This window comes from Hyla sarda, chromosome 8, assembly GCF_029499605.1.
Source record: "Hyla sarda isolate aHylSar1 chromosome 8, aHylSar1.hap1, whole genome shotgun sequence".
Classification (NCBI taxonomy): domain Eukaryota; kingdom Metazoa; phylum Chordata; class Amphibia; order Anura; family Hylidae; genus Hyla; species Hyla sarda.
Genome location: NC_079196.1, coordinates 131,832,748 through 131,851,448, shown reverse-complemented (window position 1 = coordinate 131,851,448; position 18,701 = coordinate 131,832,748). Strand labels below are relative to the sequence as shown.

At 42.5% G+C, this 18,701-nt stretch overlaps 1 protein-coding gene across 3 annotated transcripts in view; it reads left to right on the top strand.

Annotated features, from left to right (window-relative positions):
• Positions 1-18,701, top strand: part of WDR75 (WD repeat domain 75) — a 400,614-nt gene that overhangs the window by 50,032 nt on the left and 331,881 nt on the right. For all 3 annotated transcript variants that reach the window (XM_056534259.1, XM_056534260.1, XM_056534261.1), the window contains one exon: positions 9,181-9,271. In XM_056534259.1, coding sequence (XP_056390234.1) covers positions 9,181-9,271 — 91 coding nt within the window. The remainder of the gene's footprint in view (positions 1-9,180; positions 9,272-18,701) is intronic.

Genomic DNA, 18,701 nt, shown 5'->3' with positions numbered 1-18,701 from the left:
AATCCTTTTTATTTTATCTAGTATTTTCTTGTTCTCATAGGGTGAGAACATTCAGTTAACCTCGCACTCCCAACACCGTGAGCTGCACAATATCTATATACATATCCCTATTAAATTTATGGTGATTATATTCAAAATAGACAATCAGTGTGTTAATTGTACCAATGCAATTCCCCTGAGGAATCTGTTGAATTCAGCGGAAACGCGTTGGGCCAAACATTTGGTATAATAGGTTTAATTGTTTAATCGGACATTTAATAGGTCACATATATATTTGCGGTGTATTTTAGCAAGTGAATATTAAAAGCTATGTTTTAGAGCACTCCCCCTGGGCTTTATACCCCCTTTATTATTTACTCTATTGCTTGTAGGAATCTAACTGTGGGGTTATTTACTTATCACAGTATCTGTGTTGGTGTCTTGCTAATTGCCTATAATTTCCACCTGTTGTCTGTTCCATTTGCACAACAGCATGTGAAATTGATTGTCAATCAGTGTTGCTTCCTGAGTGGACAGTGTGATTTCATAAGTGTGATTGACTTGGAGTTACATTGTGTTGTATAAGTGTTCCCTTTAATTTTTTTGAGCAGTGTATACCATTTACCTACAGAATAACATTATTTTAACCGCAAAGAGCATTGCATTTTTTTGGCTTTACTGTGGTCTTTGTAATGACATCACTAATTTTACCAGAAAATCTACTGTTGATTACAGTGCTGCTTTATGCAGCAACTCACAGAAGCCTTCTCTGATTGCAGTTGTTCACTTTTCTTAGTCTTCTTGCCTTGGCCATTTCTTCTAGCCTCAATTCACTGCAGAACCTGCAAACTAAAACTAATAGGTTCTGCACTTTTCCAGCATCAGCATCTCCTTTTCCCCACAAATGCCATTAGACTATCCCACATACAGTCTCCATCCAACCCCCTCCCCCCCCCAACCCCCCAACACACACCCAACTTCCTCCAGCCTCTCCAACACACAATGCCTCCAGCCTTTAGGTAGGTAGCTTGCCCCCTGGTCTTGCTCTTTTTACAGGTGTAGAGGACTGCTGTATAGGAACGGCGCAACAGCATCCCCTTCCCGGTGCATGCATTGTCGTGTAATATTAGGAAGATAAAGTAATAAACCAGGGATGTGGAAATTGTATCGCCCGACGTGCGGGACATGCAGTGCCAAGCAGGTGAATTATTCAGGCATTTAGCCCTGCTTCGGGCAAGCAGGACTAAATACCTGAGGAATTCAAATATAACGGGGCCCCGTCACTAGACTCCTATAGACTGCAGCCTATAGCCAGCCATGCAGGATGTTTGCATCCTGGCGTAGGCGCGTGCGATTACGTCACTAATCGCTTGCACCTCCATCAGGACAGAGGATGCGGTCCTGCAACATTAACAACCGCCGTGCCCTTGAGCCTATTGGAGCGCACATGGGACGGAGGACAGGTAATAGCAGGGGATCACGGGGAGGGGGGTTTGGTGATTGAGTCAATGATGTGGCACAGGGGGGGAGGAGGCTGAAATGTAATGGCACAGGGGGGAGGGGGCTGAAATGTAATGGCACAGGGGAAAGGGGCTTAAATATAATGGCACAGGGGGAGGAGGGATTCTGAAATATAATGGCACAGGTGGAGGGGGGCTGAAATAATGGCACAGGGGGTAGGGGATGGAATATAATGGCACAGAGAGCATCAAGGGGGGAATATTATGTCACGGGAATGATATGGCACAGGAGAGGATCGAGGGGGGGAAATATGTGGCACGGAGGGATAAAGGGTGGGGGTGATGAACTGGCACAAGATGGTAGAAGCCACTTTTCTTTTTATGTTTACCTATATTTTCCATAATGCACAGTGTACACAATAAATAAAACAAGTAATACATAATATTACTCAACCATTCAAAATATACATTCATTCTCACTAGAGATGAGCGAATTTACAGTAAATTCGATTCGTCACAAACTTCTCGGTTCGGCAGTTGATAACTTATCCTGTATAAATTAGTTCAGCTTTCAGGTGCTACGGTGGGCTGTAAAAGGTGGATACAGTCCTAGGAAAGTCTCCTAGGACTGCATCCACCTTTTCCAGTCAACGGGAGCACCTGAAAGCTGAACTCATTTATGCAGGATAAGTCATCAACTGCCGAACCGAGAAGTTTGTGACGAATTGAATTTACTGTAAATTCGCTCATCTCTAATTCTCACCTATCCAAGATATCAAACTCTGCCAGCTACTCACTTTCTTTGTCCCCCCTCAGTCTTACCCTGTCAGAGAGGGGCTGCCATATCCATTTCCAACCAACATAATTCTAACATTCTGAATTCTTACATACCAACATTCTACCATTCTATATTATTACTTCCAACATTCTGACCTCCCCCCCCCCCCCAAAAACTGACTTCTTTTTAAGGTTCTACTCTTGTTAACCTCCCTAAACAGCTTTCCCACATTTCCCGTTTCCTCAAACATGGAAGAACATGGAAAATCAATGTAACATCAATATATGAGACATCTTCCAGACCCAATGAAAGAAGTGCTAAACCTGGTCCCCAATTAATATAGGTATCTACTCCTAGTATCTTCATCAGTAGCCCCAAAGTTTCCCTCCATAACTCTTGTGTACTTTCACATTCCCACCAAATGTGTATTAATGTCCCGCTTTCCTTTTTAAATCTCCAACATATTGGCGAGTTTATAGGGTTGTATTTAACTAACTTATCAGGGGTTAGGTACCTAATGTATAGGTATCTATACATTAACTTACGGGAGCCTCAAGGTGTCCCAAACAATGTGAGGCTCCTGTAGGGATCAAGAATATATTATGCCATGCTTTATCTGATATACAATACCTTAAGTCACTTTCCCATTTCTTTTGATTCCCAATTTATCATGCACACCTTTTGATTGTAAAGCTTTATATGCTCTAGATATTCCGCTATCTCCCTCTTTAGACTTGAAAAATATATCATATTTCCTCACTACTTTATCCTCTCCCCAGCTATAAGAATTCATCCAATGACTGATCTGGAGATATTTTAAAAAAATCTTTAGATTCTATCCCAAAATCTTTACATATTTTTCCAAACGACCCTCCACAGTAACATTACCCAGATTTACTATACCTCTATTGAGCCATTTAGAAAAGTCTATTGCTGGAAGTAAATGTTGTATCATATCCATCGAAACATCCTTACATACCAGAGGACCCAGTATGTGATGTTTTAATGCATATAGCCATACTTCCATTCCTGCTTTTAATGTTAAACTTCCATAATTTGTTACTTTTCCTAGAAGTGCAGTTTCCCATAATAATCTTGAAATTTTAGTTTTGCCTATTTCTGCTTCCATTGGGACCCAGTGTCTATCCAATATACTCTGCCATAATCTCTCTACCTGGGAAAGTAGTGTCGCTTGATGATATGCATAGAGATCCGGGTATCCTACTCCACCTTCCTCTATGGGTCGACATAATATTTGGAGTGCTATTCTTGGTCTTTTCCCCTGCCAGACAACACATGAAACGATCCTCTGTAGCTTTTTAATCTGAGACTTAAGAAATCTAATGGGGAGATTACGAAATGGGTATAAAATTTGGGGCAACATTACCATCTTTATTATTGCTATCCTTCCTATCATGGATTGCGGCAGTTTTAAATATCCCTTGATGGATGTTTCAAGCTGGTGTTTAAGTGCTTCTAAATTTACTCTCCCTAAATTTGCTGGAGAGGGGGTCAATCTGATACCCAAATATACTAGAGATTCTGTCGCCCATGAAAAGCAGTATTTCATTTGCAATTCTTGTTTCAATTCTTCGTTTATTTTTAACCCATTAAGGACTGGGGTTTATTCCGTTTTTGCATTTTGGTTTTTTGCTCCTTGCCTTTAAAAAAATCATAACTTTCAATTTTGCACCTAAAAATCCATGACTGCTTATTTTTTGCGCCACCAATTCTGCTTTGTAATGACGTCAGTCATTTTGCCCAAAAATCTATGGTGAAACGAAAAAAAAAATTGTGCGTCAAAATTGGCTTCCGTTTCTATGTAGTACATTTTTCGGTAAAATTGACACCTTATCTTCTGTAGGTCCATACGATTAAAATGATACCCTACTTATATAGGTTTGATTTTGTCGTACTTCTGGAAAAAATCATAACTTCATGCAGGAAAAATAATACGTTTAAAATTGTCATCTTCTGACCCCTATAACTTTTTTAATTTTTACACGTATGGGGCGGTATGAGGGCTCAATTTTTTGCACCGTAATCTGAAGTTTTTAACTGTACCATTTTTGTATTGATAGGACTTATTGATCGCTTTTTATTCATTTTTTCATGATATAAAAAGTGACCAAAAATGCACTATTTTGGACTTAGGAATTTTTTTGCGCGCACTCCATTGACCGTGAGGGTTAATTAACGATATATTTTTATAATTCGTACATTTCCGCACGCGGTGATACCATATATGTTTTGTTTTTATTTACACTTTTTTTTTTTTTATGGGAAAAGGGGGGGTGATTAAAACTTTTAATAGGGGAGGGGTTAAATGATCTTTTATTCCCTTTTTTTTTTTTTGCAGTGTTATAGCTCCCATAGGGACCTATAACACTGCACACACTGATCTTTCACGTTGATCACTGGTTTCTCATAGGAAACCAGTGATCGATGATTCTGCCGCTTGACTGCTCATGTTTGGATCTAAGGCACTGAGCAGTCATTCGGTGATCGGACAGCGAGGAGGCAGGTAGGGACCCTCCGGCTGTCCTGTAAGCTGTTCGGGATGCCGCGATTTCGCCGCGGCTATCCCGAACAGCGCACTGAGCTAACCGGCAGTTTTTACTTTCACTTTTAGCCGCGTGGCTCAGCTTTGAGCGTGCGGCTAAAGGGTTAAGCGGTGCCGCGCGCTATTAGCGGCGGGTCCCAGATTCACTATGACGCCGGGCCCGCCGTGATATGATGAGGGGTCACCGTGGGACCCTGCGTTCTATCACGGGAGTGGGACCAAGGACGTACTCATACGTCCTTGGTCCTTAAAGGGTTAAAGGGAGTATAACTGATTTAGCAATATTCATTTTATAGTAACTTACTGCTCCATAGTCTGACAGAACCTCTACTACACCTTGTAGGGATTGCACCGGATCGGTGCAAGAGATGAGAATATCACCAGCAAACAAACTTATCCGCTGTTCTCCTCTACCCACCTGGATGCCCCTTATACCCCCCCCCCCCCCCCCCGAGTCTCTAATTCGTTGTGCCAATGGCTCTATTATTAAAGCAAACGGGGGACAAGGGGCATCCTTGCCTTGTACCATTAGAAATATTAAATCTTCTGGATATAGCTCCAAATGAAGAAACCTTAGCAGTCGGATTTGAATATAAACCCATTATTGCCGAAATCATTACAGGAGGGAAGTCAAGTTTCTCCAATACTGCCCTCAGATGCCTCCAATGGATGCGGTCGAATGCTTCTCCGCATCCAACCCTAGGAGGAGGGAGGACATCCGACCGCGCGCCGCCTGTTCTGTAATATTCAGAATTCTCCTAGTTCCATTATATGTCTGACGACCTTTTATAAACCTAACCTGGTCCATATGTACCAGGTTAGAGAGCATTCCTGATAGTCTAGCTGCTATTACTTTTGCGTATATTTTAATATCTCCATTAAGGAGAGAAACTGGTCTGTAGTTTTCTAGGTATTTATGGTCCTTTCCTTCCTTTTGGTAATGTTATTATTACCGCCTCCAACATTTCTTCCCTTACTGTGCCCGATTCTCTAATTTCATTAAACAGCCTTGTTAGATGTTTTCTTAGACTCTCCTTATGGGTCTTATAAAGTTAATTTATTAAACCATCTAGTCCTGGGGCTTTGAATGATTTTAAGAGAGCTAATTTGTTTCTTTACTTCCTCCACCGAAAAAGGTAATGAAAAATCAATTTTTTCAGCTTCGGTGAGTTGGCAATGAAACTTCAGAAAGAAAACTATCAGTTCCCCAGTAGGTTAATGCTGATACTGGTACTAAATTGTGCATTGTCGACGTGCAACGCAATGCATGCAGTACAGTGTCGCCAAACAATGCAAGGGCGTCACCATTAAAGGTTTGGAAAGTTCTGACTTGGGTTATAATCATTTAAATGGGAGCCCTACCTGATGGGAGGTCATATCTATCTGAGAGCCTGTCTACCTACTTGCGGAGCTCTACCTAATGGGGTTCATTTCTATCTGGGGCTTTGTCTGGGAGCCCTACTTTTATACTAACTGTGGGACATATATCTGGGGCCCTATCTACATACCAGGGGAGCCCTACATGCCTGCTTACCTCATAAGGTGAGGTACCTACCAGAAGGGTGGACTACCTACTTAATGGGGCAGACTTGCTTATTTGGGACCCTATCCACCTAATGGGGTGATCTACTGGTCTGCCTATTAAGTTTATATTAATAAAGACCTTATTTACAGACTATTTTGGTATTTTATGTACCAGGACAAGTAGATCGTCATAAGGGACAAGTAGATTGTGCTCAGTTTTAGTCCTCTGGAAAAGTTATTTACATTTCCACACCCCTGTAAATGTTAACTCGTAAAAAAAAAAAGTGAGATCCTCAGAGGTCGACACAATAAATACCTCTATTATTCGTTAAGATTTGGAAGATAGGAATATCATTGCACAAAAAGGAAATCAACAATAAAATATGTAAAAATAGATTTACATTACAATTTATTAATTAAAATATAGAAATATAAAATACGATGGAATATGCAGATCAATATGATGTTTATACCATACTAAGTCACAGTATTACTTAAAATTTGCCCACTAGATGAGTATACTGCCCTAGTTCACAACTGTATTCAAAATTGACCACAAGATGGCAACATCTTGTATATGAACGGTATATAGCATACACGCAGTTGATATACTTAAAGGGAACCAATTTAGGGTAAAATATTTATTTTCACCATTCCCGGGGGATGCTCCTGCCCCCAGGGATGGTGAAGATATGAAGTTATAAACTAGTCACTGCCGCCGCCGTAAGTAGTCACCTGGGCGGGGAGCTCTTCTCACCAACGCCCGTTCTTCGGCCGGGAGCGACGCCCCCTCCGCTTGATTGACGTGCAGCGTCATTGTTCCGCTCACTGAACAGACGGAGCAGAGCGATGACTCTGTACGTCAATCAAGCGGACAGGGCGTCTCTCCCGGCCGAAGAACGGGAGTTGGTGAGAAGAGCTCCCCGCCCAGGTGACTACTTACGGCGGCGGTGGTGACTAGTTTATAACTTCATACCTTCACCATCCCTTGGGGCAGGAGCATCCCCCCGGAATGGTGAAAATATTTTACCCTATATAACGCTTTGCCAATCGTTACATAGGGTAAAATCTGATGATTGGTTCCCTTTTAAGAATTTAGTATATTTAAATACAAGATATGTTAATATGATTTTCACGCTGAGAGATATTATGAAACTTTGTCTTAATAAATGATAACATATAAATTATTGGTGGCTATGCAGAGGGGGATTTCCCTTACTACTTCTATAATTTGGGGCAATTTCTTTTGGGGAAAAAATTTATCAAAAGTACCGTTAAAGTAATTCTGTTCAGATAGATGTCAGTTTCTGCAGATTCACTAAAGGTATACTTGGACAGAAATCTATAAATTCATCCACAAGTTATGGGTAGGAAAATATAAATTATCTTAAGTACAAATTCTCCCAATAACCAATAATAATAAAAAGATATTAAAGTTCTTTTATAGTTACCACAAAGTAGAAGTGCCAGTGGGTCAAGCAAGTTGGATGGGTTCACTCAGCAGTCACAGATAATCTGGGATGCTCTCCAAAGAAGGAACAAAGGATGATGCCCCCCCCCCTCGCCTCACCACTACAGTTTAACAAAGGCTCCCTTATTTTGATAAGAAATTAACCAATCGCGTCTCAAGAACAAAAACGTGCTAGGCCCTTGTATCACCCAGATGTAACCATTTCACTGACCAGAGAGGGCACTCTTGTCTGAGTTGCTAAAATATTTTCTTAAGAATTAGCAGCTATTACCTGATATATTATGTCAAGTCATCTCTCCAACTAATCGCCAATAAATATAGTTAGCTGGATTAGATTTCGACATATAGCATATACTCACAACAGACATCTGGGGATTTGCCCAAGTCTTCACTCTGAATCTGGCATTAATGGTCCCATCCAAGTTTAACTAATGAGTAGATCCTCAGTAAATTGTCTAGATTTACAGTTATAAATCTATTAGATAAGACATAACTGTAGAATCTATTCATGGGACAAAATTAGACTGCTCTGTGACTGCTGGCAGCGCATGCTCAGTGTCAAATACACTGCGGATGCACTGTGTTTGACCCCATGTTCTGCTGCAGAATTGCTGTAGCAGATTTTGCTGCCTGTGAAGTCAATGGGCAGCTAAATCTACAGCAGCAAATCTTCAATAAAAATATGCACGTTTGCTATTTTTGTGCAGCTGACTTTGCTACCCGTTAACATCAATGGGTAGCAAAATCAGATGCAGAAAATATGCATCAAAATATACAGCAGATCCTGTACGTGTTAACATACCCTAAGGGTTTGTTCACGTGGGCGGATCCACGGACGATGGACCCCTACAGTGTGACTCGGAGCGGCAATCCACTGCTATGAGCAAACACACTGCCCTGTGTGAGTCACCGTGCGCATGCGCAGTGTACTGGCACACATTGCGGATGCTCTTGGCCTAGCTCAGTAAAGGGGGAGCAACTGCAATGCTTGCGAGTACTCTGAACATGCGTGCAGCGACTCGCACATCGCAGCAGTGTGTCTGCTCGTAGCAGCAGAATGTCGCTGAGCAGGCACATCTGGAGGCACACTTTAGTGGTCGATTGTTGGCAAGCCCTAATGGTACATTCACGCATGCGTATTTTCTCCTGCAGATCTGCAGATTTTCTATAGCAGATTTTGTCACCCAGTGAATTCAGAGGGCAACAAAATATGCAGCAGGAGAAAATACGTAGGTGTAACAGCTGGAAACACACTAGGGGTCAGATCACCGTGGAATCCGCTGTGCAAAATACACTGCAGATCAGTTGTGACCCTACCCTTAAGGAGTATTCCGGTGTTGGTTATGGTTGCATTTGGTCTTTATCATATGCATCTGAAATGTCAATTTTTTTTTTTTTTGTTTAGACTTTCGTAGTTGGGAAGAAAGTGTTCGGCCTGTATACAATTTCGAAAAAGGATTGTGTGTGTGTTATTACTCCAATTGAGGACTATTCAGGTAAGTTTGTTCCTACTTTGGTGTGGTTTTTAATTTATAATTGTGGTCATGACTACTAGAAGATGAATAAGTACCTGAAAATACACCCAACACTATACCACCAAACTGCCTCAAGTGTGCCATAAGCCGCTTATGAGAGCACACCTATAGAGGGCATTCCCTGTAGTAAATGAATAACAAGAGGGAGGGTGGGTGGGTTACACCATGCAGTAGATGCCCAGTGGAGGGGTTGAGAGGCGGTTAAATAGTCCCCATCATTCCCCAAAACACAACCTTATCACGCTTAATTACTTGTGTTCATGGCTACCAGAAGATGAATACGTACCTGGAAACACACCAAACATCATGCTGTTTGGTAGTATAAAGTGTGCCATAAGCCGCATACGAGAGCACACCTATAGAGGGGAAAAAATACACAACAGTAGGATGGAAAACAAAGCTTTAATTGAAAATTAAACTTATAGAGCTAGGAACTGATAAGCATGTCACATTTCAATTTGCGGGTTTGGAATGTATCTCGCATAACACAAATAATCCCACCTGCCTAGCTTTTTTTATTACATCGGCAGGTACCCGTTGCTTAGAGGTAGCCGAGGCTGCCCCAATACAAAAAGAATGGCCTGATATGCTAGAGTGGTCCTTACTTAAGGACCTGAGCAAGGTGCGTACATATTTGACAAAAGTACCAGTAGTCAAGTCGCCAAATGTTTGTAACAAGACATTGAGAACTCTTAACAGGGCACCACTTGTGATTTGTGGGGGAAAAACATAATTACAGCACCCACCATAGAAGTTTAAGTGGACGTTAAGGCCAGGACATAATGGTCCCCTGGCCACTTAAACTGTTCTCTGGTAAAACCCTTGGCTTTAGAGGAGATGCACATAAATAGAAGCCATTAAAGGCTAAATAAATGGCTGCCTTGATCACCAAACTGAAATGAAAGCCAAAAGGATGATTATCCAAAAGATCAGATAGTTCTCGGAACAAGTGCTTGGTTACAGGTAGGCTATTGTTTAGTATGCCCTTCAAGGCAGCTTTTATAGGATGGGCACTAAATAGCAAGGGTCTGTCTGAGCATTCTAAGGAAAAAATGCTGGATACCTGCCAAATATAATTTGATGGAATTCTGGGGCAACTTTAACTGAGATTGGCAAAAACCAACAAAAGCCAGTAGGGAGGAAATAAAATCTAATGAATGACCCTGATATGAAACAAGGAAATTATTATACACCATTATTATACACCCTCCACGCTGAAGTTAATACCTTGAGGGTACTGGGAGCCAATGAATCTGAGATAAGAGACCTTGTAATTTAGGAAAAGCAGGTTAATCCATTCTTAGCATCTTGTATGGTGTCACCGGAACATCCACAACATCCGCCTCTGGTCTGAAAATTAAGCCTTGGCAAGAAGTCAGCTGCCAGATTATTGGTACCAGGGATATGCTTGCAAACATAATGAAAACAGTGTTCTAATGATAAACTTCCTAACAAAACCAATTACCTGCTAAGAAGCAGATCTACCCTTATTTATAATCTCTACACTGGCTTAGTTGTCGCAGAAAAAGTAACTATGTGACAAACTACTGCTCCAGACTACTGCTTCGGCTACAATTTGATAAATTTAAAAAACCTTTATGTTGCTAAAACATAGTGTACTTAGCACTTCCACCAGCCATCCAATAGGTATTGTGAATGTCAGCAAAACCTGTATAAGATGATACATCTCCCCAGGTTTTCACATATGCATCAGAGGCTGCAGACGTAAATAAAAAAAAAATACCATTCCAGTCTGAAAGGAAAGCGTCCCACATAACTAAATCAGTAACAGACTCTCCCCAAATGCACCGCAGTATCCTGCTGTGGTGCTGATGGTAGCAAAGTTAGCAACCTGGAGAAAAAAAAGATCTGCTTTGGGGAATACGCATGGCGAAGGCCATCATGCCCAGCAAAGTTCAGCTGTAGAAGTGACCTGGGTCCTGGCGAACTTTTGAATGGCTGCTTTAACCCTAACAAGCTTATCTGCTTTAACCTGTTCAGGACATGGGGCGTATGCATACGCCCTGCATTCAGAGTCCTTAAGGACGTAGGGCGTATGCATATGCCCGTGGGAATTCCGGTCCCCACCGCTAGCCGGTTGGGGACCGGACCGGGATGAATGCTGGAATCGTTCAGCAGGCATCCCGGCATATGAGTTCTGACCCCCCCCCCGTTCTGCCCACCCCTGGATGTCGAGCAGAACGGGGGGAGAAGATGGAGACCGGTACCTTACCTGAAGATGGCGTGGGGACCGAAGATCATCGTGGAGAGATCCCGTCTCAGATAGGGAAACGACGGTGAGGGAAATCAAAGTGAAAGTAATATGATCTTTACTGTGGCAACCACTAGGAAGGCCGAACTGCAACTCCCAGCATGCACAGACAGCCAAAGGCTGTCTGGGCATGCTGGGAGTTGTAGTTTTGCAACATCTGGATGGTCACAGTTTGGAGACCACTGTTACAGTGGTGCCCAAACGGTAGCCCTCCAGATGTTGCCAAACTACAACTCTCAGCATGCCTAGACTGCTCAGGCATGCTAGGAGTTGTAGTTCTGTAAAATATGTCCCTTCAGATTTAGCAATTTTCATGACCTTTTTGAAAATTGCTGCTCTACTTTGAAGCCCTCTAATTTGTTCAAAAAGTAAAAATATGTCCATTTTATGATGCCAACATAAAGTGGACATATTCGGGGACATTTATCATCGTTGCTTTAGTAAGCAAGTTCTGTAGTAATTTTTTTTTTCTTGCTATTTTTTTGCTTATATATGACATATTTATCATACTATCACAGGGGGTTAATAAATTTGGTTTACATGAGCAAAAACAAAGAAATCACTTTTAAATACCACTTTTTTTTTTAGCACATATTAGCAAAAACCAAATAATTACTACAGAACACCACTTTGCAGCTTTGAAAAAGTGTGTGTGCATGTGTGTATATATGTATGTGTGTGTGTGTATATATAATATACACACATACACACACATACATACATACATACACACTTATTTTTCAAAGCTGCAAAGTGGTGTTATTATATAATGTGTGTGTTACATTTTTTTTAACACTGTTTTTTCTCCCTAAATGTACTTACTCATTTTTTTGTTTTTTTTTGTTACTTCTTCTACAGATCCGTGTATCCTGTGGACTCCTTCGGATTCGGTGGACTACTTCGACCACCACCGTTTTTCTTTGCTTGATGTTAATAAAATGGTTAACAAGGGCTTGTGGGGGAGTGTTTTTTTGTAATTTTTTTTGAACCCGTTGTTTTTTTTTTTTTCTCTTACTGGACAGGCTTAGTAGTGGAAGCTGTCTTACAGACGGAGTCCATTACTAAGCCGGGCTTAGTATAAAGTAAGGAAAAAACACAACAGGTTTAAAAAATTTTTTATTACAGAAAACACTCCCCCACAAGCCCTCGTTAACCATTTTGTTAAAATCAAAGAAAAATGCTGGTCATCGAAGTAGTCCACCGAATCCGAAGGAGTCCACAGGATACATGGATCTGAAATGGGAAGGGAGGGAAAAAAAATGGGTTAGTACCTTTATTATTACCTGCTCGCACATCTCCCGCCCCGACTACAACTCCCAGCATGCCCTTACAGTAAGGACATGCTGGGAGTTGTAGTCCTGCAGCTGGGGGCAGGGGACAAGCTTGTCATTTGCCTGCACTGCACAACTACAACTCCGAGCATGTCCTTACAATAAGGGCATGCTGGGAGTTGTAGTCCTGCAAAGGGAGCCCGGGCGCACACACAGTCACTCAATCACACACACAGAGACAGACGCACACTCTCACCCATCCAGCGCAGCGCTCCTTCTCTCCGGGCGCCCTGCGAGTGACGTCACTGACGGAGGGACGTGAGGGCCGGCGCAACCGAAGACGTGGGAGCGGAGGCTGGTGCAACCGAAGACGTGGGAGCGGATAATCATGTCACTGTTCCGGTCGGGTCCTGTGATTGGCTGCTGGTCCTGGCCAAATTTTTTTTTTTTACGAGGTGCGCACTTTTTCCCTTTTTGTATCTACTAAAATCTATGTTGAGGGCTTTTGGAGTAAGTGAATCAAATTCGAAGATTTTGCGGGTTTCAGCTTTAGACATCTTAGCGAAGTAATTGCCTCCTCGCCAGTCTTGTTTAACAAATTGTAGGGCAGTGAATGTCATCTGACATGTTGCCACCTGCCTTGGTGGCTTTTAAATATATCTGCCAGTCAGAACTGACATCTCAAAAGGAATTGTACAATTGATAGGGATGACCATTATTTTTCTAATGACTGATCAATATATATTAATATTAAAATGCCTTTGCTGCTGGAAAAATATCTGTTCCCTTACCCTTTAACCCAGATACATCGTAATGCTAAATGCTATTGCTGGATATTGCAGAAGAGCTTGCTTTCCTTAATTCAAAACATTTCATCTTATCGCTTTGCCTGTAACTAAGACTAGAGCCTTGAGATGGAGACTCTGAATACAGGACGTCTAAACAGTGGACTTCGTGGAAAGATGAAGAAATCTCAAGCTAGAAGTCTTGCAAGATAAAGACTTATTCTACACCACAAATGACTAATAAGCATATAAGAATGACTCATAGTTTTATCCTTCAACCTATATACTCGGAATGTTATCTGCTCATGACTGCGAACAGAGGCCCTGAGACAACTCCATGTGGGAATAAGAAAGACTAAACATCTGATGAGCAGAGAACTTTTTCCAAGAAATTAATGGACACTAGATATGCTAATATATACGGACGCAATATTTGAACAACCAATCAAACTGTAACATATTAATTACATAGTTACATAGTTTGTACGGTCGAAAAAAGACATCAAGTTCAACCAAGGAATTGAAGGGTAGGGGTGTTGCGCGATATTGGGGAAGGGATGGGATTTTATATTTCTTCATTTATTTTTCTTCTCCAGACGGAGGGAGTGCCCCCTCGTCCTTTGGGGGGGGGGGGGGGGGGTTAACCTGGAACAGTTTTTTTCCATATTTTTTGTATGGGCCATTCGTATACTTGAGACGTTTAAGGGGGGATATGATAAACGTATATTTCTCAAGACTAAACAATTGTAACTCCTTTAACCTGTTCAGGACCCAGGGCGTAAACTTACGCCCTGGCGGTTTCCGGTCCCTGCCGCGCGCCGGGCGGGGATCGGAAGCGGATGCCTGCTGAAATGCTTCAGCAGACATCCAGGGCAAACGCCGAGGGGGGCCATTTAGGCCCCCCATGTCGGCGATTGCCGCAAATCGCAAGGGAAATCGCCCTTGCGATCTGCGGCGATACCGGGCCCGGTAATTTCGCATGATCCCGGCTGTCACAGACAGCCAGGACCATGCTGGAGTATAGGAGCGAGGTGGCAAGCCTGCCACCTCCTCCGATCCCCTGCGATCCGTCGGTTAGTTAACCGACCGGGGGGGGGGGGGCGGTTACTTTCTCCCGTCCTGCCCGGCCCCTGAAAGTCCGGAGAGAACGGGAGGAAGACCGGAGGACGCGGCTGGGGACGGGGGAGTGCTGGGGACCGGCCCCGGTACATACCTCGTCCCTGAAAAGCCGGATCCCGGTGATGAAGGCGGCGGCGACGACGACAGGTGAGTAGATCTTCAGCCGCGGTCGGGCCCTTTACAGCAATGCACGTCGCCGTAAAGCGACATGCATTGCTGTAATGGGACCCTGTAAACTACAACTCCAAGCATGCCCAGACAGCCCTTGTCGTCTGGGCATGCTGGGAGTTGCAGTTTTGCAACATCTGGAGGTCCACAGTTTGGAGACCACTGTGCCCTTCCAGATGTTGCAAAACTACACATCCTCAGCATCCCCTTACTGTCCAGGCATGCTGGGAGTTGTAGTTCTGTAACATCTGGCCCTTCAGATGTTTCAGAACTACAACTCCCAGCATGCCTGGACAGTTTTGGCATACTGGGAGTTGTAGTTTTGCAACATCTGGAGGGGCACAGATTGGGAACCACTGTATTAGTGGTCGGCAAACTCTAGTCCTCCAGATGTTGCAAAACTACAACTCCAAGCATGCTGGGAGTTGTAGTTCGGCAACATCTGGCTCTAAAGATGTTGCCGAACTACCACTTCCAGCATGCCTGAGAATGTTTGGGAGTTGTGGTTTTGCAACAACTGTAGGCACACTGGTTGGAAAACATTGTCTGTTTCCTAACTCAGTGTTTCCCAACCCGTGTGCCTCCAGCTGTTGCAAAACTATAACTACCAGCATGCACTGATAGACTGTACATGCTGGGAGTTGTAGTTTTGCAACACCTGGAGGTCCCCCCCCCTGTGAATGTACAGGGTACATTCACATGGGCAGGGGGCTTACAGTGAGTATCAGGCTGCAAGTTTGCGATGCAGCAAATTTTGCGCGGCAGCTCAAACTCGCTGTAACCCCCCCGCCCATGTGACTGTACCCTAAAAACACTACACTACACTAACACAAAATAAAATAAAAAGTAAAAAACACTTCATATACACATACCCCTACACAGCCCCCCTCCCCAATAAAAATGAAAAACGTCTGGTACGGCAGTGTTTCCAAAATGGAGCCTCCAGCTGTTGCAAAACAACAACTCCCAGTATTGTCGGACAGCCGTTGACTGTCCAAGCATGCTGGGAGTTTTGCAACAGCTGGAGGCACCCTGTTAGGGGTATTCTACGGCCAGTGATTCCCAATGTCCACCCCTATGCAAATCCCTAATTCAGGCCTCAAATGCGCATGGCACTCTCACTTCGGAGCCCTGTCGTATTTCAAGGCAACAGTTTAGGGTCACATATGGGGTATCGCCGTACTCGGGAGAAATTGCCTAACAAATTTTGGGGGGCTTTTTCTCCTTTCACCCCTTATGAAAAGGTGAAGTTGGGGTCTACACCAGCATGTTAGTGTAAAAAAATAATTTTTTTACACTAACATGCTGGTGTTGCCCTATACTGTTCATTTTGACAAGAGGTCAAAGGGAAAAAAGCCCCCCAAAATTTGTAATGCAATTTCTCCTGAGGACGGAGATACCCCATCTGGGGGCGCACAACAAGGCCCAGAAGGGAGAGTGCACCATGTACATTTGAGGTGATTTGCACAGGGGTGGCTGATTGTTACAGTGATTTTGACAAACGCAAAAAAAAAAAAAAAAAAAAAACACGTGACCCCATTTTGGAAACTACACCCCTCACGGAATGTAATGAGGGGTGCAGTGAGAATTTACACCCCACTGGTATCTGACAGAGCTTTGGAACAGTGGGCTGTTCAAATTAAAAATTGTGTACAGCCCACTGTTTCAAAGATCTGACAGACACCAGTGGGGGGGGTAAATGCTCACTGTACCCCTTGTTACGTTCCTCAAGGGGTCTAGTTTCCAAAATGGTATGCCATGTGGGGGTTATTTTGCTGTCCTGGCACCATAGGGGCTTCCTAAATGCGACATGCCCCCGAGCAAAATTTGCTCTCAAAAAGCCAAATATGACTCCTTCTCTTCTGAGCATTGTAGTTCCCCCGTAGTGCACTTCAGGTCAACTTATTGGGTACCTCCATACTCAGAAGAGATGTGGTTACAAATTTTGGGGGGTATTTTCTGCTATTAACCCTTGCAAAAATGTGAAATTTGGGGGGAAACACACATTTTAGTGAAAAAAATTATATATTTTTTTACATATGCAAAAGTAGTGAAACCCCTGTGGGGTATTAAGGCTCACTTTATTCCTTGTTGCGTTCCTCAAGGGGTCTAGTTTCCAAAATGGTATGCCATGTGTGGGGGTTTTGCTGTTCTGGCACCATAGGGGATTCCTAAATGCAACATGCCCCCCAAAAACCATTTCAGAAAAACGTACTCTCCAAAATCCCCTTGTCGCTCCTTCCCTTCTGAGCCCTCTACTGTGCCCGCCGAACAATTTACATAGACTTATGAGGTATGTGCTTACTCGAGAGAAATTGGGCTACAAAAATAACAATCCATTTTATCCTTTTACCCCTTGTAAAAATTCAAAAATTTGGTCTACAAGAACATGCGAGTGTAAAAAATGAAGATTGTGAATTTTTTCCTTCACTTTGCTGCTATTCCTGTGAAACACCTAAAGGGTTAAAATGCTGACTGAATTTCATTTTGAATACTTTGGGGGGTGCAGTTTTTATAATGGGGTCATTTGTGGGGTATTTCTAAGATAAAGACCCTTCAAATCCACTTCAAATCTGAACTGGTCCCTGAAAAATTGTCATTTTGGAAATTTTGTGAAAAATTGGAAAATTGCTACTGAACTTTGAAGCCCTCTGATGTCTTCCAAAAGTAAAAACACGTCAATTTTATGATGCAAACATAAAGTGGACATATTGTATATGTGAATAAAAAAATATATATATATTTGGAATATCCATTTTCCTTACAAGCAGAGAGCTTCAAAGTTAGAAAAATGCAAAATTTTCAAATTTTTCATCAAATTTTGGGATTTTTCACCAAGAAAGGATGCAAGTTACCACAAAATTTTACCACTCTGTTAAAGTAGAATATGTCACAAAAAAACAATCTCAGAATCAGAATGATAACTAAAAGCATTCTAGAGTTACAGTGACAGTGGTCAGATGTGCAAAAAATGGCCAGGTCCTAAGGTGTAAAATGGCTGGGTCCTTAAGGGGTTAAAGGGGTACTCCGGTGTAAACCTTTTTTCTTTTAAATAATCTGGTGGCAGAAAGTTAAACATATTTGTAAATTACTTCTATTTAAAAAATCTTAATCCTTCCTGTACTTATTAGCTGCTGAATACTACAGAGGAAATTCTTTTCTTTTTGGAATGCTTTTTGATGACATCACGAGCACAGTTCTCTCTGCTGACGTTATTTTAATAACTCTTTATTTATTGTCATCCTTAGTGGGATTTGAACCCAAGTCCCCAGCACTGCAAGGCAGCAGTGCTAACCACTGAGCCACCATGCTGCCCTTAGCATACATCTGCTATACATGGTTGCTTAAATGGACAGAGATGTCAGCAGAGAGCACTGTGCTCGTGATGTCATCAGTGTTCCAAAAAGAAAGGAATTTCCTCTGTAGCATTCAGCAGCTAATAAGTACTGGAAGGATTGAGATTTTTTAATAGAAGTAATTTACAAATATGTTTAACTTTCTGCAACCAGTTGATTTAAAAGAAAAAAGGTTTTCACCGGAATACCCCTTTAATTGCTCCACATAGCTAAGATGTTCCATGCCCCATATTAGTTTAGTCGCGTGTCTCTGCACCCTTGCCAGCTCCACAGTGTCCCTTTTATGGACTGGTGCCCAAAACTGAACAGCATATTCCAGGTGAGGCCGTATCAATGCTTTATAATAGGGGAATATTATGTCCCTGTCCCTCGAGTCCATGCCTCTTTTGATACATGACAATATCCTGCCGGCCTTGGAAA